This window comes from Scleropages formosus, chromosome 1 (assembly GCF_900964775.1).
Source record: "Scleropages formosus chromosome 1, fSclFor1.1, whole genome shotgun sequence".
NCBI classification, from domain to species: Eukaryota; Metazoa; Chordata; class Actinopteri; order Osteoglossiformes; family Osteoglossidae; genus Scleropages; species Scleropages formosus.
Genome location: NC_041806.1, coordinates 31916370 through 31943922, shown reverse-complemented (window position 1 = coordinate 31943922; position 27553 = coordinate 31916370). Strand labels below are relative to the sequence as shown.

The 27553-nt window shown below is 45.9% G+C and overlaps 1 protein-coding gene across 1 annotated transcript; it reads right to left on the bottom strand.

Annotated features, from left to right (window-relative positions):
* Positions 1–846: 846 nt before the first annotated feature.
* On the bottom strand, positions 847–23156 carry tmem121ab (transmembrane protein 121Ab). The gene is made up of 2 exons (XM_018735162.1): positions 22948–23156; positions 847–3376 (listed from the first exon to the last, which is right to left on the bottom strand). Exon 2 carries the CDS (start codon positions 2611–2613, stop codon positions 1669–1671), a length of 945 nt encoding a protein of 314 aa, XP_018590678.1. The 5' UTR covers positions 2614–3376; positions 22948–23156; the 3' UTR covers positions 847–1668.
* Positions 23157–27553: the final 4397 nt, after the last annotated feature.

Genomic DNA, 27553 nt, shown 5'->3' with positions numbered 1-27553 from the left:
CTGCAGAGAGATTTTTTGCCCTGCATGATTCCTCATGTCCCCAGCAGCTCCAACACACCTACTCTGTCCTAGCATACTGCTTCTGCAACCGGACCTGTCACCTAAAGGGTGCAGGTTCAAGTCCCTGAAGGACCCTGTTGTTCTACACCAGGGAGAGTTTGTCAGTTGTTTCAGTAAAATACCAAGCTCTGTAAATGGGCTAAAGGGTGTAAATACACACTGTGAGAATCATATTGGGTGAAACTGTCTAGTAAGCAACTTAATAATAAATAAATAATGATGATGGATCACTAATCCAGCAAAACATCCTGTTCACACAATAGGATCCCTGTACCTGCAAGCATAACCCGACCAGCAGTAACCAGATTGTGCTCCTCCGTCTATTTCCCAGTTTGGTCCGGCGGCCCGTGGTGTTACTCTGCTTCTGAGGAGCGATCCATCATGACATTGTTCAAGGCTCTGCCTAGCCTCTGAGCCCACTGTGCATGCTGGAGCATGTTCCTTTATAGGCACACTGTGGCTGAAACAGCGTGTAAAAAGGCAAAGGCAGAAAAGCAAGTCAGAGCTGCCTGTGTGCTGTGCTATTCATCATAATTATGGAGTTCTCACACTGAGCAGTGGGGCTTACATGTTCAAGACAGGAAAAGTTGGGACATGAATCAAACGAGGAAGATATCGAATATATTCACGGTTCTGACGGTGTGCATTAAATCTTACGTTTCTCATTAAAATTTTCTCCGCAAATTTATTAAATAAGTAATAAGGCTTCTGGTAATAATATTAAATCAGTTTATTGAATTGTTTGAAACATCTGTCAGCTTTGGATTGTACTTTTTGTTTCACGTCGTTGAACAAAATCTCTACCGAAAGGAAACCTTTCCAATGTCCTTTCACAGGAGGAATGTATGTACTGTAACAAAGATCTCTTACAACTACCCTCTTGCCTGTTTATTCCCTTGAACCCGCATTCATTCCCACCTTAACTGTAACAGGAGAAGCCAGGCCTGCTGTGGTATCACAAAAAGCCTGAAGCGCTGAGCTCGGCAGAACCCCCGGCTTTAATCATCAAACACGTGGTCGTAAAGCACCACAGTCACAGAGGTGACAGTTCCAAAACTGGTGTACATCCCCTGCTGCTTTCCCTCCTTCCCCAGCCTCAGGTCTTTCCTCGCTCTCCGGACTCATCACGCTTTCCCACCATCTTGGAACAAAGAGTCCGTCAGGCCAGCCACGACACGCAATTGATTGACTCACGACAAAGTAACAGAATGTCACGTACAAAGCAGTCATTAAAAAGACATCAGTGATCCATGAAAAACCCCACAGTGGCCACATCGGCTCTCAGTCATTCGCCACACTGGGTCTCGCCTTTCATTTCCGAGGCTGACAAAGTGTCAGTCGGGACACTCAGATTGAAAAATACACACACTTAAAAGCAAGAGCCACGTGTTCCTTCAGTTTCTGGAAGGGGCTGCTATATTCCTGGTCTAGATGAACGAATGCTTGTGGCAATTCATCCCACCTTACTGGGCAGGGTTCGAGTGGACGGAGGAACAGTTGTGGCACCGCTCCACAGCTTAATCCTTCAGATGCTGGTTGGGTCCCACACAGCCGGGGCAGAGGCAGGACAAGCGCCGAGGATGCGGGTGATGCTGGTGGTGGTCTTTGTCACGTGTCGATGAGTTCGCGTGCTGGAGACACATGTTCATGGGGCAGGCTGGTAGTGGCATTGGGGAGGGCCTCTCTGTGGCCCACCGAGTTCTGCTGCAGCTCCATGGCAATAGCATTCTGGGGGAGCTCCTTCACCTGCCGCTGGTACTCCAGGAAGGTGCAGGCCTTGGTGGCAATAGCAACAATGTTCTTCCCAATGAAGATGGTGGAGACGCGGCTGTCCTGGAAAAGCACCATGTTGACGGCACGGATGAGAATGGTCACCACGTTGATGGTAACCAGGCTGAGGACGGGGTACAGCATCATCTTCTGGGGCGAGACATGTTCACCCTGCATGCTAATCTCACTGAGTGACACACATGGCAGGATCAGCAGTAGGATGTAGCAGTAGAAGAACATCAGGCCCTCTGCCCAGATGGGCAGCCCAGTCCGCTGGGGCTCCCACAAGTTGGCCTGGATGTCTAGGATGTCTAGCAAGTCCAGCGCCACCCAAAAGAGGCGGCCCCGCATGTCCTCCTTCTTGCGGAACGTCCTGACGTACTCCATGCTGTCCAGGGCCACCAGGATGAGGTAGAGGCCTGGTACGCAGATGGACAGCAACAGCGTCAACGCCTTGCGTGCCACCGTCTCCAGGTTGTGCCGATCTGCCTTGTAGTTCTGGAAGATGAAGTAGAGCTTGATCTCCAGCACAAAGATGTAGAGAAACCAGAGGATCATGGCGTAGCCACGCTTCGCTGTCTTCACCTCAGCGCCCACCCACACAGCAACGTAGCGGAGCACGATGAGGAAGCAGATGTCCCCGACCAGCACGATGATGCACACGCCGATCTTCCGCGGTCCCTGGTTCTGCTCCACCAGATACGCATCCATGAAGGCCATGCTGGTCATGATGACGATGGTGGTAAGACACACGTGCCGTCTGTCTGGAGACGGCAGCACCATGTTGAGGTCCCGTGCTGCCAGAACGATCTCGGCCCTTCCTGGTTTCTTTGCTAGTTGTGTTTAGGGCGGAACACCTGGAGATTAAATGCACATTGTTTCTGAAAGGACACGTGTCCAAATCATCCTTCCAAAGGGCACCACGATCAGACAAGGTCCATTCGCGCTTTGAGGCTGTCGGAAAATGAGGATATGAAATGTGTGGCAAGCAGCCAGGATGTGAGTCTGCTGTTTGCTTGTGGCCTGTTTTCAGGTTGGGTGAATGGAAACATCACTTCCTCTCAGCGGAGTTCCATTGATTTCTTCTTAAGCTGGGAGAGCTACCGACACACTTACGGGTTTAATTCAGACGCATCATGATCCTTCCTCTCTTGCTGAGAAAAGTAGGCTGCCCGTAAAATCAGGATTTATTTGATGGGGGGAAAGGGGTTAGAAAGAGTTTTAAAAGAGGGCCAATCTCTGGGGTGCATTGGTGCCTTCTGACAATGGGCCATTTCATTGGCAATGGCTCATTGCGTGACATGGAACCGCTGAAGAGCAGGCCCCCTGGGGGGCTGTCGGTCTCAGTGCCAAGGGGCTACACAGGTGTGCAGAAGTGCAAGCTTGCAGGAGTCGCACCGTCGGGTGGAGCAGCCCGGTGGACCTGCCTGCTGCTCCGGAGTCTCAGCAGCAGCGACCACGGAAGACCGCAGTGTGTCCGATGAGCGTTCCCCGTTGGCGGTGCTGCCCGTGGCCTCCAGGCTCATTGTAGGCCCCTCTGCACCATCTGGGGATGAGATCAAAAACACAGGTCAGTGGTAATGTGTAGCTATGGCTTCAGGTCCTGAACTGGTGCACTGGGGACACCGTTGACCAGTATGGGACACTTCGGGGCATCGTAGCCGTGACAAATTTATGAGTGACTATTTGCTAAACTGCAAAGCTTAAGCAAACAATCTTTCGAATTTAAATTTTCTTAATTTTAATGTCCTAAAAAGGCAACTGAAACGGAAAATAAGTGGAGTGCCAACAAACAGCTTCATTAATATAAATCAGAACCAATTTACATGTAATTACTGGTGTGGTTAAACCCCTTCTGAGACTAATATAAATCTTTATTTGTGCAAACACGTTGTGAGTTTTTCATGAAACATTGCACTGTAATAAATTAGCTGGCATTTTCCCAAAACATATTTACAAACGAGCCTCATTATATGAAGAGTCCGAATCAGTATGTTCTGTATGTTCTGGACAAGGTGCGCGGCAGAGGGAGCTCTATGGACCAGAGCCCTGAAGTTTTGGTAACTAAAGCTCCATCCTGATGCAGTGCATTGTGGGAATGTCAGAATGACATGAGTGTCATTGATGTGGTGCTCTCAGACAGGTAGATATGCAGCAAAGCTTCCCATTCATTATCATTTTCAACCACCTGTATATTAATATACATCGCCAGTGTTTAGAACTGGTTTAACAGCAGAGTTGAATATCATGAAGAAACGTGACACTACCTAACCTATCATTTAAATACATTCTGCAAGTTTATCTCCGCAAGGTTTTTTCTAAAAGGACTGGAGCTCTGAAACGAAACCAACTGATTCCCTTAATCCGCAGCATTTCAAGATGGTGATAAACTGGTAGAATACTTGACAACATATTTACCAACAAACCCACCAATGTCCAAAACCGCTTGTCCCGAGCGGGGTCGCGGCGAACCGGAGCCTATCCCGCCAACACAGGGCGCAAGGCCAAAGGACGAGGGGACACACCTAGGATGGGACGCCAGTCCGTCACAAGGCACCCCAAGCACGGCTCGAACCCCACACCTGCCACACAGCGAGCACTGGCCAAACCCACCGCGCCCCCTCAACATATTTACATTTACATTTATTCATTTAGCAGACACTTTTCCCCAAAGCGACATACATCTCATTGAAAATACAATGTGTGCATTACATTAGGAGAAAGAGAGACATAGATGCAGACGTGTGGTTCTTAACTGCAGTTAGTTTGTTTCCTTCATTCCTTATATTTATTCTTTCCTTCAAGTTTTGCCAAGAACTGGTTGTCCTCATGCAGGTTTGTGGTGGTCTGGACCCTATCCCTGAAACACAGGGCCCAAGGCAGGGTACGCCAAGGATGGAATCCCAGTCCATCGCAGCAATATATTTATTTCTAGGAAACTTAGCACTAAGTGCAGCTAATGAGTAATTTGGAATAAGCCATGGAACATTCATTAACACGAGACATTCTACAGTGCTTATGATATCATAAATATCTTTGCTTCCACTCCTGAACAAATCACCCCGGGAGACATCGCGCATGGTAGCGTCGATTCAATTGATCCGAAGGCCTTACGATATGCAAGTGAAGAGCTGTGCGCTTTTACTCTTTCGTTTTTCTTATTGCCTGTTTTCGGCTTCAAGGGAAGGGAATGAATCAGTTTAAAATGGCACAGTTAAATATTTTGCTAAGTGTGAAGTGATAATGCTGGCAGTCGATCCTTTCTCAGCCATGCGGGATCGTGGTTATCTGAAATCTGTGGCACTATCGGCCGGGTATAAGCGGCAGACTAAGGGAATCGCGGCAAAGCGCCAATACACCAATATTACATACCTTCAGCGAAATCACAGTCCCTTCACAACAGGCTATATGAGCTGTGTGTCTCAAACCCCTCCCTCCGCCTCTCCCCCCCATGAGAGCGCTTCTCTCCTTCCTCCTCCGCTATCTCCACTGTCCGCTGTCCTTGAGTTTTTCCGTGGCTCGTAGGAAGACGTGATGCTTACTGACAGTCAACCAATCGGCACTGTTAGACAGAAAAGGAAATTAACCAGGGCGGGTAAGAGGATATCAATACAGGGAGTTAGGCATCACCACGGTCCATACAAGGGATAACAAGGAGTAACAGTGAGGGCCACGGCATTCTCATCAGAGTAACAAGATGTGAATATAAAGGTAATGGAGCGGTTTCCCAGACTCAAAGTAAGGGTGACAATGATGGGCCAATGTGTAACTGGGAGTAATGACAAGGGAGGAAACGGAGAAGAGCAGGACAAACTGAGAGCTGCAGAGAAGCTATGGGAGTGTCGTTCGGGAGAACAATGGCATCGTCGTGAAGGTAACAGAAATGAAACAGGGAAAGAACCCTAGTCACACCAGCAGGAGGGGGCAGGGACGGTAACTGCCTGGCTCACGCCGGGGTTTGGGATCAAAACGCTGCCAGTAACCGCATGTAAATAGGCCTGTTGCCTATTTATGATTTTTTTCCACCTTTTCACTAGCTAACTTATTTTTATATGTATTTATGTGTTTGGTTACTTTACATTTGTATGTATATACATATGTGTCATATGTTTTGTTGTACATTGTAGGCAGCTGCAGAGAAAGTGAATGGGATTTAATTTAGGATTTAATACATTTCCATCCATCCATCCATCCACCCATCCACTTTGCCCACTAACCACACAATTAGGGAACATGCCCTGTCCTATGAAGTCCTATTAATAGTAAGAAATTGCTATCCATCCATCTTTCATCCCGCTTGTCCTAATAGGGTCGCAGTGGCAGCAATGGCTATTTTAGTACGAATCTGCTGCAGTAACACATAACACATTAAGGCACAGAGCTGTCACTAGTGGGCACACACAGCCATCCCAAGCCTCCCTGAAGTCCTGGGTGTCTCCAACAGTGATCAGTAATAAAGCCAGGAAACCATCAGCAAATTATTTATTTATTTATATAGCAGTGATTTCTTTCAAGAGATCCCCCTTGGGTCCGCAAGTATTTCGGGGAGGGATGTCTTCTCCCGCCAGTAAAATCAATGCTGTAAAGTTCAGCAAATTAATTTATTATATAGCTGGGATTTCTTTCAAAGGGAGACTCCTCCTCCCAGTCCCCAAGTTTTTCACAGGAAAAACGGCCCAATCTCAAAATCAATTTTTCAGTGTTGGGATGTCTGTGGAATTTATCTAAAAGGTTGGGGGGGGGGGGGGGGGGGGGGGGGTCTGAGCAATATTCTTTCAGGGGCCCCAGAATTCTGACCTGTGCCCTCATTAAATCACAAGCACCGGAGCTGCAAAATGAAGTGAAAAAGCTTATAAAAAATATTTGCAGAAGCACAGTCACACCCTGAATGGTTCGCCATGCCCGATTTAAGAGACGAGGGTCAGGAGCACCCATAGCATTTGATGGACTGATGAAGGACAGGAGTTGTCACACTGCAGAGCTGGGACTGGTGTTGATGTGTTTGTGGCCTGAAAGCTCGCGTTTTGGGTTTCCTATGTGTCAGTTTTATGTATTCAGTAAAGATTTCTGTAAAGCCACCCTGTACTACCTCATGCCTGGTCTCTCCCCGAACCTGGCACACAACATCTCAGAGCTGTATATATGACGGTTGGTTATCAAATACGTACTAATGAGCACAGCCTATAAAGTGAGCATTAATGAGCATGGTCCAGACATGGCACAGTTGTCAAAGTATGCTATGCTGCTGGTGACCGTGTACAGAGTTAACGGGGCAGTGCCTGTACGGGCCAGCATTTTAACAGCAGAGACAGAATGCTGGAGGGAAGCCTGTTTGCTGCTCCGCTCGATGGAAAGCAGCATCGATAATGGCAGCGCTCAGATTTTAATAGGTTTTGCTAAAGCAAACCCGAGCAGGGATTATGCCCTCTGGAAGAGTCTCCACGGCCGACACCGTGCAGAAATCACAGAATTACAGGAAATTAACGCCGTGCAGTGGCAGGTGTAATCGGCTTGCCATCCTCGCCCCCTTGTCCTGTTGTCAAGCTTTGACATGCTTCTAATAGAGTCTTTGTGAGAAGGGAACCTGCACCAAGGGGCCACTCTGCCCTGACTGACACACAGAGGTTTTCCCCTGGTGTGCCGTTTGTGCTGCTTGATAACAAAGTGCCACACAGTGTTTTTACTGTGGATTACATGTGGTGCTCTGAAGCCTTGGGCCCTGGTCCCATGGTGACTGGTGCCACGGAGGAGTCCGAAGAGACACGACCACCCGGGGTAGAGAGAAAATCACGGCTGTATACTGTAAGGGAGGAGAAGAGGGTTTAACTGCAGGCAGCATGGTGGCACAGTGAGTAGTGCTGCTGTCTCACAGTGCCTGGGCGGTGTGAGAGAACGTGGGTTCGATCCACACTCAGTTTGCGTGGAGTTTACGTGTTCTCCCCGTGTCTGTGTGGGTTTCCTCTGGGTGCTCTGGTTTCCTCCCACAGTCCAAAGACATGCTGTTCAGGTTTACCCAGAGTGTGTGTGTTCCACTGATGTATGGACGACTGACCCATTGTAAGTAGTGTATCTAGCAGTGTAAGTCACCTTGGTGAATAAGGCGTGTGGCTGGTAACACTACATAGAGTTCATTGGAAGTTGCTTTGGAGAAAAGGGTCTGCTAAGTGAATAAATGTAAACTGCACAGCATAATTATTTTGCAGTTCAAAATCTCATCTTGCAGTCTCACTGCCTGCTCTACTTCAGACGTCTGTAGAATGACCTCCGAGACGAAACTGTTTTTTTTAGGAAAATCTACCTATAATAATAGTAAAACCCAAAAGTCAGAATCAAGGTGCTATTTTAAGGTTAGATTTAGCAGTGTGACAGGTGGAATGTAAGGGTCTCTAACTCAAAGAACTTATCCATACCGCTTTGCTTAAGGTACACGGGTAGCTAAGCTCACCTGGGGCTGAATGGTTTAGTTGCGAATGTTCTGACGTCACACAAGATGCCATCTTCAGCCTCTTCAACTAAACCACTCCACCTCGGGTGTGCTTAGTGACCAATCTATCCTTCCAGCGCTACATAGAATTTCTCTTATTTCTTACTCAAAGTAGTGATGTTGAACATCGACTACAGTATATCACTCACTACATAGACATCACACGCCAACTGTTCTCAGGACAAGCGTGTTTATTGTGTTTATGGTTGATGACATGTTTTGATTTATTTTTCCAGGAGTTCAAAGCACCAGTTACATATACAGTTGCCATAAGCTTGAATCACTTGCTTAATATTGCACTGAATACTGTGCACACACGTACATATTAAGTCTGTATTTGTATGTATATACACTGTATCCTTTAAAGGGTCTAGACTAATTTACTAATGTATCCATGCACATATTTCATGACTGTGTTTACTAAAGCTGACTTATCTGCAGTTTATATATAAGATTTTCTCATACGAACACAGGTTGTGACAGTTACTGTAATCATTGTATTGTTTTTTTTATGTTGCAATTTTGACATGGCATCCCTTACCAATACCAGGAAATAGGCCTATTTGTCATTAATACAAATTGCTGTTGTTTCACTCTCGCGATGATAACAATAGGTCAGTTGAAACTCTTGTCTTTTTCATTTCTTTATCATAATGTCATGTGAAAAAGAAGTATCTGATTTCTACCCGTCATATGGTTTTGCAAGAACGTTGAAATTACTTTTAGCAGTGATAAAAAAGGTTAATAAATACCGAGGTGGTCAGATTCACTAGTAATATACAGTAAGGAGAAAGCTATGGCACATGGCCATCTTTACCTAGGAGCTGCATGTCACATTCTTAAATTTGTCTGCATGTAGGGATAGTAGAACTGTGGACTTCATTTAAGTTGCCAAATTTGGTGAGAAATTGAGTCTTGACTATTGAAGGGTATCAGTGGAGGACAGAGAGTGGAACTCAAAGGGCTGTACTGGAGAACTAGGTTTGAATCAGTATGTTGGCCAGCCATTCCCACACTGGTCGACTTTACGGAGCTAGAAATTGAATATGACATTTTCACGGCCTATCATGTTGACTTTGTGTAAGCAGGGGTGGATTGCCTGTAATAAGCAATGTAAAGCGATTTAAAAAAACTTGAACTATCAGTGTGTCAGGAGGCCGATGTGCAGAAACTTGGCCCAGGTACTGTGGATTGCAGATAATTTTTTCAGATAGATATCCCAGCCAGATCACTGCTGCCAAGGACCCTTGAGAAAACGATTGGAATAGCTGATGGTGTGCTATCCATACTACTTTTAATGTAGTTTTGACCACATTATGTCCAGCATGCCCCCATCATCCATCCACTCTCTTTTTATATCTTATCTAACTCATAAATGTTTCATATTTTCAGTAGGAAGCCCAAAACTGAAGGACCATCAACAATATGTTATTAATGTGTTCTCCAACAGCAGAAGTAGAATTTTTCTGATGACGAAACAACCGCGTGAATGCTGATGCACTTAGCCGGGGAAGGCAATGTTGTGTAATGCAGAAATTGCAATAGCCACCCCAGGCAATTCCACATGTGCGTTTGAGTCTCAGCATGTGGCCGGCAGCACTAGCAAAGGCCAGGATGGAGTAAGAGTTTAACCAGCTGTAGCTCAGACTGAAAAGAACCTGGCATGTGGCCTTTGGAGGAATGACGTCAGAGATATCCTGAATTTCTCAACGTTCCATCATCAGCTCCCCTGGAGATGAAACAACTGATGTGAATGACAGTGTGGATGAACTTTTAAACTCTCCAAGCAGCCCAGCGTACATAGATTGGCAGCAGGGGTGCCGATTTTACCTTTCATCCGAAGCTTGATTACAACGAGGCTGATGGATGCAAGTTGAGTACCAGAAGACTTGTCTTGGATGTAGGCTAACAGCAGGCCCCCCCCGTACTCCAAACTTTCACCTTCATCACAGCAAAACCAAATCACAAGGCTAACACCTGAGCTGCACCGAAAGAAGTGACAAACTGCAATGCTGAAGCGGAACAGGAACAGCAGAGGGGACACTTCTTCCACCCGAGGGACATGTTTGCTGATGCAAGGCTCGTGGCGGCCGCAGGCATCCCACAGAACTGCCAATGCATCTGCAAAAATGGGATGTTTATCGATCGGCTCGGCCAGGTGGGCAAGGTTGGAGCTGCTCTGCAAGGCTGCTCCTGTGATAGATCGGCCTACTCGGACAAGGTGAGGTCAACCACGGGGCGCGTCGGGGGCCTCGCCAAGCACTGAGGAGGACCGACAGGGGAAAGCCACACCAGCAAGAGCAGAGTAACAGATTTAGAATTTGTATGTAGGACAGCAGCTCCCTGGACTCCAGGGGACAAACGTCAGGCAGGTGGCGAGGGGGGGGGGGGGGGGCAGAGCTGCCACAACACAGAGCAGGAAAGGGATGGTGTTCGGTCCTGAAGTTAGAAGAACAACCAGAATCTTTGTTCTGTGCGATAGCATTTAATGCAGGCAGCCCCTGGTGGGAACTGTAGGTGCCTCGCTGGATAGCAGCGTGACATCCTGTGGTTGTGTTCACTGAGAAGGACTTCCTGTTTACCGTCATTTTAAACTCATTTCCTTTGGGTTCCAGCTGTTTCAATCCACGGCAAAGCGTGCAGGTTAATAACACTGGCAAACACCTGCTGCATATTCCAGGCTGCAAGATGCATATGTATAAAAGCACAAACAGATAAATATATACACACACCAGTGTATACATGTACATTTACTCATTTAGCAGACGCTTTTCTCCAAAGCGACGTACATCTCATTGAATGCACAGGAACAAGAGCCATCAAAAGTTTGCGTAAACATACTGGAAATTAGTTTTGAGCAGGAAATCAGAACACGCATCTTCCCAGGTCTTCTGCAGCAATTTCCAGAAAGGTACGACACTTGTGTGTTGCCTTTGTTTTGACTCCTGAATCCAGTTCATTCTATGCAGGTATTGCCTATATCCCCAGGTGTACTTAGACTTTTGAGTGGTACTGTATATATGCAATAAATATTGTTTCCTTTAGTATTCTGATGATTTTTTTTTTTTTGCAATTTCACTTGAAATGACGATACAAAGAAATGCTGCATGTTGCCAGAAATCAAACAATTAGTCCGTCAAACCCTAACTGAGGGATTAAGTTGCTTCTTTTCCTTCAAAGAACTGGGGAAAAAAAAAAAAGAAAACATAAAAAAAAAGAGCACCTGACTATGAATGAATAGAGGACAGTCCAACTGCAGCATATTTGGCCGAACTCCCACGGAGCTTCTGTAAACCAGTTTTTAGGCGAGACAATACTCACATGTGCTTATCAAAAAACACCTCCCTCCGAAACTTGAATTCTAATGGTATATTAACCTCATATATACGGCTGCTGCATTCGTTCTCAAACTATTGGACGCATGAATGTGTCCAAGGAGGGGGCCCACAATGTGACTTTTCAGAGTAAATGAAAAAATAATGCAGTTCGGTACTGAACTCGCCCCTCAGGTTTTTTTTTTTTATATAAGACAAGGGAATCTGGATGCTTGGCACATGAGCTGAAATGCAGACCTGGTTGCTTGGAATGATAAAGAGGCAAAAGCACCACTGGTGTTTCCTCATTTGTGTCGGCGAGCGTGAAAGTGTAATTATGATTAAAGGCGGCATCACTAATGCAGCCTCCTAGTGATCTGAGTTTATATGACAGACCTGCAGAGCAATTATGAGATAACAATGCATTTTTTTTTTTTTCCAGCCTTAGTTCCACTAGAGCTTGCTGTTCTTTTTAAAAATACTGCCCCAAACTTGAGACCAAGTCTTAATGGAAAACAACCACCTCTCTTGCCCAAAGAAACACAAATTGCAAAAGAGTGCAGTGAAAAGCTACAGTAGTGGGCTAGAACTCAGTCATTAGTATCCCCATCAAGAACGTTTCCGGAAGACGAGGATTCTGTTATCACGCCATCAGACATGCCGGTCTCAATGCCCAAGTGGGGACAGCTGTCAGGTGCCTGATTGATGTGTCAGCCATGCACTGGAGCAGCCTGTCAAGCCACCATGCTGAAAGCCAAAGGCATCAATCAAGTACTTGACAGTGGGCCCCTGGGGTTGAAAGTCGTGTGTGATCCCGAGGTAGACGATAACCCACGAGCTTGTGCTGATGGTGGGTTGCCAGATGTCTCCCCAAATTTAAAGACAATACTTTCCCATGCACAATCAGCTGATTTCCAGAATAAAGTAGAACTGTTGAATTGGGATGTTTACGCAGTCTCTTGGCACTGTGTTGACAAAGTCCATGATTTGCTTTGTATACCCAATTATATTTAAAACTCATCTCAATCTGGCAAAACACTGACAAAATGCACTTCTAACGGACACCTCAATCCTTATCCTACCCTTAATATTTCCAGAGATGCTAGTGAAGGACATTTTGGCAAAGAATGGCAGCTTCTACCAGTTGTAGAATATGGTCTTGTAGGTGCTGCTCCAACATCACATTGGTAAATTGTTGTCCTCTTGTCATCTATGGGGATGAGACCCAGGGAACACAAATTAACTCATGCTCCCTCTGGTGGGAGAAATTGCTTTGGTTTTCTCCATCATTGCTCACAGCAGCACCTATGGCTGGCTGGGTGCCTACAGGGCTGCAGGAGGTATTGGGCAAATATCAATCCGCTCCAAGTGCATTACGTGACGATGAAATGAAGCTTGTAGAGAGAAAAGAAGCTGGTGGCTCATGTACCTAACAGGGTTTGCTGGATAGAAACTGCTAACAGTTTCTGAAAATTAAAGCAAACCCTTGTACACGGAATTATCATCTTACACAAATCTGGCACACTAACCTACAGATATCTTAGACATGTCTTGTATTACTCCACAAAATTAAAAATTAGCCCTTTGTGCCCATGTTTAGCATTATGGTGGCATGGTCAACATGATGAGTGATGCCTTAGATTTTCCACTCCATTTTTTTTCCTACTCAGGGAGTCTAGAGGCTATTTCAGACTCACTGGGTGCTAGGCTAGTGGGGGTATACCCCATACGGGACACCAGTCCATCATAGGGTAGCCATACATACACGCACACGCACTATGAGCAGTTTAGCATTGCCAGTTCACCTGAACGGTATATCCTTTGAGCATGTAAGGAAACCAGAGCATTGGGAAGAAACCCACAGACACAGGGAACACATGCAGACTCCACAGACCGAATTGGATTAAAACCTACACCCAAACAGCCCAGGCACTGTTAGGCAGCAGCACCACTTGCTATACCACCATGCCATTGCCCTTATATTGTCATTTAGTGTAAAAACCCCATCTAGTTATTTGGCTTTTGTCTTTGCTTACTTACAAAATTACATTTGCGTACTAAGCTACTTATGATTATTTACATATTTATACAGCTGGGTAACTTAGAAGAGTTCAGGGCAAGTACCTTGCTCAAAGGGTACTACAGCAGGAGTGGGACAGCTCAGCCAAGACCTTCCGAATATAAGGACACACCACTACGAAACAAGTCGCCCCACATTGTGTTTGTAGCTGTGTCTGCATGATCGACATGACAGGAGGTACTGTAATGTGTTGCTTAGTGATACTGATTCGAAACCTGAAGGTTGCCCTAAGTTATAAGCAGAGAATGCAATTGGTCATAGTAAACCGTTCCAAGTTGCGGGGCAAATGGGTGAAATTGTAAGTTTGTGAGTATAGTCAGAGTCATCTAGTTAAACTAGATGAACAGATGGGTTTAGCCCACAACTGCTCTTGATTCACTCTAGGTTACTAGTGGTTTCTGCAACTGGGGGTCTGTCATCATTTCAACTGAGTGAGCAGAAGTGAAACAAGCGTCTTGTGTCGTAAAACCTTAAACATAATCCTTGTTCCTAACAAATGATGGACTCTGGGAACTATGAACTATGGGAAACTGCCCTTCCTACCTGCATAGAAAATTATCTGCTTTACAGGTTTGAGTCCAAACTGGCCACACAAGCAGCAAATGACTTACTTTCACAGAGGGCTCCCAAACCCCCTCCAAGCCATTAGTATTCCACATTTCATTCGGCTTTGCAATAGATGCATGTCAAATTCTGCGTATTTTACAGTTATTCAGCTTGTAATCTGAATAATATTTCACGTTGTTTTTGTAAAAGATGAATTTAAAATAGGTCATTTAAATATCAGCGTGAGATGGAAATGGTTTGAGATTTTAGCTTGAAATGTCAAACTCTTTCTTTGTATTTATTGCAGGGGATCTGCAATCAAGAACCGTTGTACGTCTTCAGACACCTCTGCATTTCAAATACTACAGGGAGATTTTTCTCTTTCTCAAAATTATTTTTCCAAGACCACTGTGATTTCAGCAGCTCCACTGTCACGTGGAAGACTGAAGGCAGAGGAAGGTAGGTGCTGTTGACATTGAGAAGAACATACAGACCACGCGTCCCTCCCCAAGTACCAAGGACACGAAGCATACGGTGCATCCTTTTGTTGGATGTGGAACTAACATCAGAAATGCCTTGTGTCTGACCTTATTCCACAGAGCTCCAGGACTATTCCTATAACACAATCACGATCTTATCTCTGCATGGCAATTGAAAGGAAAAGCTCCCAATGGCGACTCGACGCCTGCAGCTGGAGGACAATGCAAGACATATCTGATTAACTGGGTAAAACTGGTCGTCTTATCTATGCAGCCAATCCAAATGTTTAGCGTGCCCTTTTCAGGAATTCAGGCTTTATAAAAATCACTTAAACACACTTAATTGGCAGTTAATTATGTTTGGAACTGTCCTTAATTAAAAGCTTTGAGCAACAGCATAGAAAGTATGACAAAGAGCCAGAAAAAAAAAAAAAAAGAAAAAAACCAATCCTCTTAAATCTCATGGGACACTGATAGTCTACCCTGTGGAGTAGAACTTCTCATTTTTATACTTCTATGTACACCTGGGGGGGGTGCGGTGGCGCAGTGGGTTGGACCGCGGTCCTACTCTCCGGTGGGTCTGGGGTTCGAGTCCCGCTTGGGGTGCCTTGTGACGGACTGGCGTCCCGTCCTGGGTGCGTCCCCTTCCCTCTCCGGCCTTACGCCCTGTGTTGCCGGGTAGGCTCCGGTTCCCCGTGACCCCGTAAGGGACGAGCGGTTCTGAAGATGTGTGTGTGTGTACACCTGGATACTTCACTAAAAACTATCTGGAGTAAATACCTTGCTCAAGAGTACTACAACAATGGGGTTGGAATTCAAGCCAGCAACCTTCAGGTTACATGTCCACATACCACTAATACCATGCAATCTGCTACGCCACTTCCACTCATTTTTCAAGATGTTTTTTCCTCCTCGCCATCTTACTTTCCACATTCTCCATCTATCCTTACAAGGGTTTTGACGCTACTGCCCTCGTGCTGCTAAGTGTTGGCTTATTTTCTGTGTAAATGAACTTCTCGCCATGTAGCGTAGACTCAGAGGAAATGGGGAAAAAAAAAATGCTGCGTGTCTGGTGATGTTCGGATCCAGCTCAAGGATTCCCTTCACGCATCTCTTGATCAATCCTGTTCAGAATGCCCCCGCAAATAGATTAACACATCAAGAGAAATTTGGGAACTAAAAGAGAAACACCAGGAGGTCAAATCGCCTGCATCTGATTACCATGCTAAAGATTGCGTGTCAATGCTAATTTGTAATAGAGAACTTTTATTTATTCTCCTCTTTCTGAAGCCATAAAAAGGGTAGCAGGCCCAGACCTATTAACCACCTGGAGGCTCACAAGGCAAAGAGTCTGCTTCAGCATCTCTGCAGGTCTTCGCCGTCCAAGTCCATCATCTGAGGGAACCTACATGCTGTCCGAGTTTCACTATTAGAGCTGACGTCTGAACCCTAAAGCCCTAATCCCCCTACATCTCACTTAATTCCTTCGGAGTATCTTGACCAACTTTTACATCTTGGCCATGAGCAGCATGGTGATGCTCTCTGCAGTTGAGTGAACGGTCCTTTAGTGCGTGTTCTTTCTTCACTCCCCACGCATGATCTCAGGAAGAGAGGAGTTTTCAGATCTCTTACATCTCCAAGAAGATAGACCATTCCTCTTAATCCAAGCCTTAGGTGCACTTCCTCTCCATAACATCTCCACCAAGTTTTCAACCTATTAGCTCGAAAAGACCACATGGTTTGTGCCTTGCCTGCCACAGTTCTGCATGCAATAATCTTTCGGGTTTGATGTGCAACAGACTGTGTGAAACGTTTCTCTAGCACTGCAATCCAACAGAAGCCTCCGGCATGAGCTTCATTACGGCAGATATGAGCACAAGCAACACAGTACAAAGTCTTTAGAATGCTTATGAATGCAGTTGGTGTGCTACGCAGGGCCCAGACGCGGTAATGTGTCGCCTCAGGTGAAGCGTGACTTCCATCTGCACGGGTGTGTTTCGGTGGACAGCACCAAGTCTCCTTTAAGAGCTGGAAGGTTCAGAAGGTAGAATGCTCACAGACTGAAATAGAGCACCACACACACTCCGTGCCATTTTGACAGACACCCTATATGCCCTAAATACCCAACACCCCACCCTGATGTCATATACTGGATTCAAACTGAAAGAATGATGAAGGGTTGCTTTACATCCTAACCATACTGGCCTGGGAGTCCTTGAGCTCAGTTGTATGGATTGCATCCCTAAGTTTACCCCACTGTAAACACTAACCACAGGCCACGGGGAGGTCTTGTGCTGCAGCTAAAAATGGATGGAGACAGTTTTTCTCCACTTCGTATGTCTTTTTATCAGACAGTTAAATAAATACTCTGGTGTCCGCTAGTGGAACCACCAGGAGACCTGAGGAACGTCTGCCACTATTAAGCTGATGGAGAGCATGGTGCCGTCTCTGGTGGAGGCCCGAGATAAAATCACCTTATCTCACCCGTTATCACTCGCAATGTCTGCCTTGCAGGGTCTACGTCTATCTCTGCACCGCAGAATAATATGGAAACATACTGACACAGCTGCATTGCTGCTCGGCGCCCAGTGTGGGGGACGGTGAAGCAGATGGATCAGCTAAAAGCAGGGCTGAAGAAAAATGAAGATACATCCCATTGCCCTGACCTGCAGGAGCTGGGGGAAGTGATGAGAAGTCCTTTGCATTCCAAGACATTCCTCTTGCAGTGGTAGAGCAACAGGTGGCCATGAGGACATAACTCCGGTCTTCACCTTTTCTCTGAAAGACCCACTGCGATTCCTGCGCTTCTAACAGGAGCTTTATATAACCAGGAAAAAAAAAATCAGAAGCACAGCAAGCGGTCCTGATGCGAGAAAACAGACAAAGTTAATTAAAGCTGACAGAGGAGGTGAATCAGAAACAATGACAAAGGTGTGTAATAGATGGGTTGGAGGAAGGGTCACGGTTGGGCACTGACAATACCGATGAACAGGATTATTTTGTTGTGTTTGCTGGCTGGACCTGATAACTCCACCTTTAAACTAGGGGCAGCTGAGTTCTCAAATGCTACACAGGATTTGCAAATGGATGAGGCGGGTATAGGGAGGCATTGATTTCCCATCTTCACAATACCGTTATGTCACTACTCTCTATCCAGCCCCCTTGCTCGGATAGAAGATGACCTCTGACCCCATCACCACCCCGATCAACCTCGTTCACCTCTCACAGCACATTCTCAGTACTCCCCAGAGTCCCAACCATCCTGTGATGTGGTGCAATCCATAATATGAACTGGTTGGTGGGGAGAGCCAACTAAAGGTGTGCAGGATATGTGTTACAAGTGGAATCTGTTAATGCCAGAGGAAGGGGAGGGGGAATTAAAATAAAATCACTGCAGAGTAACCATTATGACGCCTATTCTCTTAACAACAAAATCATCACGAAGACCACCCACCTTGTTGAATTCCCCCTCTGTTCACCCTTAATGATCTAACTTATCTGCATACAGCAGCTCTCAACCTGTCAGTGCAGCGAGAGGAATAAGCACGCTTGCTCCAGATGGACTAAGCCAGCAGTTTTGAATCCGTACAACTCATGCTAAAGTGGGTAGAGCTGTAGGCCATGTGCCCCCCACCACCCCCATTCCGGTACATATCGATGACCTGAATGAGTGTCAGTGTGCTTTTGAACTAGCTGCAAGGCAGCGGTGCGACAGCTGGGTCCAAACAATGGTGAAGCCATGGGTCTCTCCCCGACGAGGCAGCCGAACGCTCCACCTGCCCCCTGCAGATATTTGTACCAACAACACAGCACCGGTGAGCATTTTTTTCCCTAGAAAACAGGAGAAGACATCTGCAGAAAAATTACTTTCCACAAAATGGGCTAACGGGAAGGTGTGAAATGGAGCGAAGATCCGTTAGTCAGCTGACGCAACCTAGCCAGGAAGCCTAGGAGATACATGTTGCTGCCGAGAGTAAGGGCTTGGGCCGGTTCAGCCTCCACATCTCTGAGAACAGCTTCAGGCTCCCCTGAGCAGCAGCCTGAAGCCCTTAAATCCTCATGTCTCCCATTTCGATCTGCCCTACTCTCTCTCCATGAACAAACCCAACCCACGCCAGCACCATCTGGACTGCTTGTGGAAGCACAGCAGCTTTAAGCCAGCAAGGAGAACATCGAGGGGTTCGCTCGCACACGGTAAAAATATATGTGGTTCTGCACCTGCCCTAACGAACACTCAGCTTTGCCAAACTTAGGTACACACACAAATAACAGTCCCCACAAAATCAGCGTCTGTAAAATGCGACTTTTATGGGGTTGCCGAGAAAGAGCTGAAAAGGCAGTACACACCTGCATAAAACCACAAACGGCCAAATTTCAGGTGGACACAGCATTCAAATTAGGCGTGATCTCTAGATATGTGGTCATCATTGTCGACTTTCTGCTTGACTCATCACACCCCAATGCGAGAGCACTGGCATAGCATGGGTTAACTTCACCCCAAGGGTGACTGTCCCTCCTACCCGCGATCCACAGTAACTGCTCCAGGTGGGATTCTGTCATTTTTAGCTAATTCACAGGCACCTCTCAGCACCTGGAGATGGGAGCGGGGGCAACACGTGTCGCATTTGTGTCAGCGGATGGATCCCCAGCAGTGCAGCTACTTGAGTTAATTGGTTTCCCCATCAGCTGTTCCTTTTGGAACTCCGTCGGGCCTCCGCCGCGCTACCCTTCCTCGCTCTTTCCTGTGCCAAAACACACATGTGCTTTTTCACACGTTATCTCGCTTTCATAACCCGCTAAGATATTTGTGTCGAAGAAGTGAGAGTCGCCGTGGGGTCCCCACAATGTTGTGAAGGAAACCTGCGAGTCTGCAAGCGCGCAATAATTTTTTTGTGGTTGTTACAGGCGAGCCGGGGTATTTTGTAATTAAATAAAGCAAACATTAGAACTGCTGAATATATTTTTCTAGCACTTCACATTCAGTGGAGCCCTACATACTGTAACGACCCCACGTTACTGTTTTAGGAGGGAAACTCCTAATTGTAAATAGTTGCATTGTGGGAAATAATGTTAAATGTGGGTGTGCAACCATTGGGGGCACTTAGGGGGAAAACGATGTGGTGACCGTGTCTACGGGTGTGTTTAGAGGAAGCTTTGGGATGTTAAGTAGCCTGGGAAGGCTGGTTATAGGCACAGGTTCTGGAAGAAATGAGGTCCTTGCACCCAGAGTGTCATTTCCCTGGTGCTAGTGTTCGAATAAATCGTTTGTGATGAATGTTGTCTCTGCATCCTTCTTTGCACCATACAAACCCACTGCACTGTGTGCCACACTACCTTCATAACAGAACATCTAAATTGTGGTTTGTTCAGAAAATGTTTAGTTCTCAGCTTGCTTCATTTTTTTATATTTATCACATTTATTTACACTAGCTATTAAGTGCATTGGGTAAATAGAGACAGGCACTGTTACGTCTCTGTGGTAAGATGCCATTGCTTCACCCGGGATAATAAAACCGGGCCCAGGTTAGTTACTGAGAGAAGCCCTCTAACTCAGCAAAGAGACAGCGAGTTTCACATGACTTTAGAAGTGTACTGTACTGAATAGATGCATTGTGAGTCCAAAGCACAAATTTATTTTGTGTTTTTTGGATATTATAGAAAGTGGCCCCTGTACACATGAAGGCCCAATTCATTTTCGGCCAGCACGGAAATTACAACACATCCGGATTCTTTTATCTAATCGTTCACAGAGAAGACAAAATTTGCTTCAAATAGTCTCTCTGGCAAATTGAAACAGGAGCCATCCTACAATAGTGAATAATGAATATGGTGCACCAATGTCTTTTCTATCTGCAATAAGGTAGAAGTTATTTATATGATGGTACAAACAAATTACAAGAGAATTCAACCAAATTAAATGCAACGTAGCTTTGGGAAATCATGACCGTATTTTATGAGTCGTGGTGCTGTTGCCTTTCGGCATCCTCCTAACGGGAGATTTTAGCGCACGAAACCAGAAGGCTGTTATGGAGGAATACGCAATTCAGAAAGATTGAGTCGAATGATTGTTATTGTATGTTGTGAAATACACAAGCACTTATTTTGCCATGTGGATGGAACAGAAATAACAGCCACAGCCAAGGCAGGATCTATCTCTGAAAGGTCACAGGAGACACAGTGGGATTACCTGGACACAGTATATAGGTAAAGCACACATCACTTAATGGCACAGCAGTCATTTCATTTGCTCGTGTTAAATTGCTTCTACGGGGAGACTGCTTTTTGCTGTTAAGCTGGAACATCCACAAACAGATAAGCAAAGCCCATCATTACACAGAGAGAAGTAAACTGGACTGTAATCTCCGTCTGAGCGATCCAATCCCTGGACAAACAGGAGTTGATGCCACTTACTTGTCAGCGCTTGATCAGACATCACCTCTGCCAGGTCTCTCTCAGATCGAATGGTACGCTTTGCGTTAAGTGCAAAAAAAGGTTCTTGTTTTACATTTATTCATGATTTTCTTTAAAAGAGCTTATAGTACTTACAATTATTTACCCATTTATAGAGCTGGGTAATTTTAGGGTGAGTCCTTTACTCAAGGGTACTACAGTCAGAAGGGGGAATCAAACCTGCAACCTTCAGGCCCAAATTTAGTAGCACTAACCACTACAGTACCAGCCATTTTAGTTCTCAGCTCATTAAAGTTGAGCTTTAGTTACACTTTCAAGGTCCCCTGAGGTGTACAGATGTCTGTACCATTATGAAACAAAAACATCACATTTTCTGTCATACCCTGAGCAAAGCAGACTATTAGTGAGGATGCCACTTATATTGTACAATATATTTCAGCATATTAAAAATCATATTTCATGCAATAACTTCTACAGGTTTTTTGCACAAGGTACAGGTGCAAACCTCACTCTAGGTAGGACAATACAAGTCACATCAGCAATGTAATATTTTGATATGGCACAAAGCATAAAAATATTTTATGCATATCCCCACTATGTCACTACCTTATATCACTGATGCATTTGAAAATATTAGCAAAACTTATTCATACTGTCAGGCAAATTAGTAAACATTTGTGTTTGCTGCAGGGAGGGACCAGTTACACTACAGACAGAGGTCTGACCACGGCACTGTGTGTGGAAGATCATGCGAAATCTAGGGGTTCTGAACACAGCGCACAGGAATTCATGAGTCACAGTAGTGTCAATGGAACGGTGGACACACACACACACACACACACACACACACCTCTGTGCCACAAGAGCACTGAACAATGCCAGTCACTGGCACCAGGCAGCACAGACGTTTATGAACAGTAGTATGGACAGCGACGCGTCCAGGAGGATCATCATCTCACACACACAAAAATGAAAAAGCGACATGACGGATATGTAAGAATCCGTCATGTTGAGACTTTTGAAAGTGGAGGCAGTGAGAGATGAACTGTCACTGTGCGAGAGAGAGGTGCGATCACACAGCGGCAGATGAACATCAACATGAGAAGATGGAAAGATGGAAAGATGGACAGATCACGTGCGATCGCGCTCGCCGTTCCGTCGTGTCTCCCCCTAGTTTCCCCAAATGCGGGCGTCTGATTCCTCCGTAGCTTTTCTGGCCTGTTGGCGGACTGTGCAGCACAGTGTTTGGGAGGAAATGAGGGTGGGCTCGCAGCCAGTGCGGGGGGCACAGAGAGATGGGGGGGGGGGGGGGATGATGATGTGCCCTCATCCCCGGGGGAAGGAAGGAGACGGAGACGATCGACGAAGCACAGACGGACACCGTAACTTCACACACTGCGGTATTTCCGTGGAGCTGCTCGGTGCGGGACTTAACCCCACGCTACGGACGGCTTTCCGTGAACCAACTACTCGCTTCCCGCAGCAGTTTTATTCACTTTCGTCGCATGCGCCTCTCGACGGGACCGAGCGAAACGCGGCGAAAACGCGCAACTTGCGCGGCGCGTGAAACCCCCCGACATACGACTTAAGTGCCGATTTGATCATAATGAGTCGAGTGTGTGAACTTGCGTTTGGCTGAAGGTTCGCGGACCAAGAAACAGCCAGAGAGACCCTGCACGTCAGCGAATGACCACGGGTTGGGAAGGAATACAACAGTGTAAAAACGTGGACATTTCCTCGCGCCACTGACAGCTTCGACCGCACACTTCGCGTACGCATTACTTGTAGAGATGCGCTACCTACCGCTGGTGAGGGTGTCGTTGCGAGCATTTTCGCTGAGGAACGCGAGGTTTGCGCTCGAAGCCACTTTTTCACCTGCTGTCCTGCCGGGCAGCCGCTGTCCACCGCGTTTATCTCCCTGCTGGAGCCCCGGGTTAAGTCCTATTCTGTGCCCCGCAGATACGAACCACTTGGTTACGAGCTGGAAACCCAGCGTGCTCTTTCCCCGTCACTGAAAGCAGCGAGGAGGAGAGCGAGGGGAAAAAAAAAAAAAAAAAAAATCAGTGCCAGCCCCCCCGAAAGACTCGAGCGTGACATCTGTCAAAGAAGCAGCATCGCGCGGTCCGCTTTTCCGTTCCCCGATTTGTCATCTGGCCGGCTGCTTCTTCCCTTCCTCTCTTTCTCTTCCCTCCCTCTCGCTCTCATTTATTCCTCCTCCACCCTCTTAGCAGAGAACATAATTTATTGGCAATTTACTTATATGGGAAGCGGGCCGGCGCTCGAACTGCGCGCTGCCTTCCCGGCCCGACCCGTGTGCGAGCTGTCCAGATGCAGCCTCCTTCCGTGGCAGGGAGCCCCTTTAAAGTGGGCGCTCGGGAGGTGGACGCTCACTGCCCCCTCTCCCCGCGCGCGCTCCCCCACGGCGCGCCTCTATTCGCCTTCCACGCCACGTGGCCCATGGACTTCACACGGGAGGGAGCGGGAAGCGGAGGGGCACCTAATTAATACGCGTCGTAATTAAGCAGCTAGGGCAGTTATAATTAGCATGATTTTTTTAAAGAAGGTAAACAAGCTGCATGAAAAGTGTTCGCCTGTACTCAGCAGAGTCCCAGCAGTGCAATTAGATGACCCTATAAACTGCAACATGGAGTTTCTTTAAATAATTCCACTTAACAAGTCTGAACAGGGCATCCAGAATAACATGAGGACGTATTGAGGAATAGAATAATGTCAGCGGAGTATATTTATCCGGGTATAATCACTGCTCAGCTGGAGAGGCCTCAAGGCATGAACAGCGCGCTAAGTTCCCGTTAGGGGCTTATGTATACGTGGATGTTTTTCAGAGTAAGGAACCGTGTGTGGGTTGGACTGAAGAGGTGTAGGCTACTGACCGTGTATTGTTGAAAGGAGAACATGCATGGCGGTGTAATTGTGCTTTGACTTACGTGTGTTGTTAAGGCAATCCAGGGGATAAACCACATAAATAAATCACACCGACTGATGTAAGGGCTCCCTAGAAAAACAGATTATACTCACAACAGCATTGCACCTGCATAAATAAAAGATAAAAAAATGCACAAATCTGCTACATTACATTATCGAAATGGTTTCTTTAACTTCCAGTGACAACCATATTAAATTCTGTTTTATACTTTCGTGTATAAGGCTGCAGTGTGGGGACCCAACCTCAAGCTGTCCCTAGGACAGCGCCTTGGGGAACTCCAGTCAAGGGTGACTAAGTAGAGGCCACTTTGCATTGAAGCCTCTTGCGTAAAGCCTGACCTCACTAAGGATACAAGGCAGCAGGCTCTTACACCATATAATTAATAATTTCTGGTCCTCTGTGCCAAACAGCTAATTACTTCTCTTTGTTTCACTAACTCTCAAATGCGGGATGTAGAGGTGCTCACACTGCTCTTGTGGATCACTTAAAGTACACCTGCTCCGCAACCTTGCCTCAATAGATCCTGGGCCCTTTGGGTCCGCACACCAGATGCTCTCCTTCATTACTTTAATTTCCAGCACTACATTTAGTGATAATTAGCAATACTCTAGTGTGTCTCCAACTGTCTGTGAATTCCTTATATTGCTCTTCTGTGTCAGCCGTAGGTGTCTGTTGTCTGTCTCTCATCTGCACTTTTGCAATAAAGCATGTTGAAATCCCGATACTGCTGGCAACCACGGTGTGATTGCACCAGTTGGTGTTTGGCAATGTCACATTAAAACTGCAGAAATAAAAATATCTTAGAAAATGTATTTTCCGTCGACTAGGGAAATGAGTAAGAATATTTTCCATTGTATTTATTACTTCATAGCTTTTTATTCTCTCCTGCATCTGATATGTACAAGTAACCGAATAACTTCTTCCATTAAACAGTGAATGTCCACATCTTTAAAGTGCTCTCTCTGTTTTGTGAGTTCACCCTTCCAAAGTTACCTTCAGATTTAAAATTTCCTACTACTGACCACTCCTTTTGACTTAATATTCCACAGTTTTCTATCTTTGAATTGTTCTGTATTCCACACGTAGCAGTCCTGAACTCATCTCCTTGCATTTGCTTGAACAGCAGTAGGCATAAGGTCAAACGAAGTGAGCCGGTTTACCTCTAGACAACACGAGTGGCAAACGTGGCGTAGTGGTTAACACCTCCACCTTATACTCAGTGAGCTCAATGTTCAGATCCCACTCCTGCAGTAGTACCTTTGACAGTGCACTTACCCTGAGTTGCTTCGAAAAAATTTTATCTGTTTCATAAATTTGTAATTAATTGTCAGTAGTAATGAAACACTGTAGGTTGCTTGGGAGAAAAGTGGCGCTAAATGAATAAATAATTATAACAAAAAGATGAGTAACACATACAAACAACCAAACAGAGGAGGTAAGGTACCATAAACCTCGCAGTGGGTTTGTTAGAGACAGAGAGTAACTGAAATAACGAGGTTGAGAGTAGATCCCGTAAGGTCAAGCATGTCAACAAGCAATGGTCTGGCCTTCATGATCCCTCCCTTCATGTATCTCATCTCAGTGCTCACTTTCATCCAGACTGTTCTATAAACAACCCTATTTTCCATATCAAAGATGGGCCCATGGTGCCTTCACTACTCTGCTCCAGGCAGAAAGGCAGGGAGATCCTGGCAGACTGGGGAGTCGAGGGTAGTGACAATATATGCGTGTGGCTGTGACACAGCAGAGCTAAGACTGGTGGACTGTATGTGTTTTCTTGCCTCTGTGTGTGTTGCTATAGCACACAGGTGGTAAGACCAGGGGAACCCCATCTGCATGGTGGTGTGTGTGTTTGTATGCATTGAATATGAAACCGTGCGGGAGGAAGGAGATGGCTGAAAACCCAGCTTTGGCTTGTGTCGGCAGACAGTAAAATATTTACTGGGTATCTTTCAATGATATCTCCACCATTTAAAATGTCTCTCTTGAAACCTAATGTGCCAGGCCAACACATGCTGCTCCTGCTGGATTGTCTCACTGTCCTTCTTAATCTGCTAATCACCTGGTCATGAAAACCAAGGTTTTCAGCAGGCTGGTAAAAACGCTCATGTGAGATCTTCAGCGACAGATTATTTAAGCACAAACATCTATATCGAATTGCCATTATTCGAAGTTCTGTGACATAGTTTGCCTTTGAAAGTTATGACTGAGTCAGAAGCTGTTTTCTGACACCAGGCCGCTGACAATTGCCAGCACTGACTTTGTAGCTGGAAAAAAAAAAAAAAAAACATCATGTTGCTGAGGCAAGGCTCTAATGAATGAAATATGCTGAGGAAATTTCTCACGCTACATGGATCAGGGCTAAAGCTTTCCTTGTCAAAGAGATCCTGGAAAGCTCATATCTAGTTTTTGCATTACGTATTTTTCTGTCTGTCTTTCAAAGCACAGAAGCTAGAATTCCTTTCGCTGAACCTTTCTCATACACAGATCACAGATCAACTTTGGCTGAGCCACTAGACAAACTCTACTGACTTAGAGCCCTTGGATAGATCCCTTTCACGCAGCAGCCGGAGTCCCCACTTAGTAGTTTGGCACTCTGTGTGGACAGAAATCTTTGACTTGGTTATGAGACATAACCACTGGGAAGCACAGAACATAGGAGTTCCAAAACCAAATGTCCTCTTGACAGAGTTGCAGAGAATAGCTCCCTGACTTATTCTGAAATGCAAGAACTGGAGGGTAAAGGCTCAGTGCTCAGGACTCAGCCATATCGAGCAGCAGCGCTAATCCTGCTGATCATTTGTATTCTATTTCTGTAAAATGCACACAACCAAGTGTTGAGAAATGTGGAAAAAATGGAGAGAGAGTCGATCAAACAAGACGGTGGATGGGAAGGGGAACTGGCAGGGCGGCCAGGTTGTTGCAGCGGCTGAGGATGCTGAGGTTGGACTGGGTCATCAGGATCAGACCAGACTGGACAGCTGAGACAGCACTCTGTCTTACATCAAGATCGCAGCAGTTACCTGTCTAGAGTGTCACACTGCCTGTGGTCGGAAGCATTCATCACTGAGACACAGGGCCTAACAGGGAGTTCACAGAATTATGGATGCTATTTGTATAACTTCCTGGGATTGAAACTGATGTGACTGCTTAAGAGATAAATTTTTAATCTGATACTTATGGTTGTGAGAAAAAGTTTGTTAACCCGTTGGAATTTTCTGGATTTCTGCGTGAAAGGCCCCTAAAGTGTGGTCCGGTCTGTGTCTAAGTAAGTGAAGAAATAAAGTTATTTCACTACAAATAACACACAGAAAAGTTTACATTTCCATATCCTAATTGAACAAATGGTTTAAACAATTAAGGTCATTGATGGAAAAATTTTTGTGAATGTACAGGATAATGACATCTTGAAAAGCGGGTGATTACAATCTGGTATTCTAATCAATGACTTAGGCGTTCCAATAA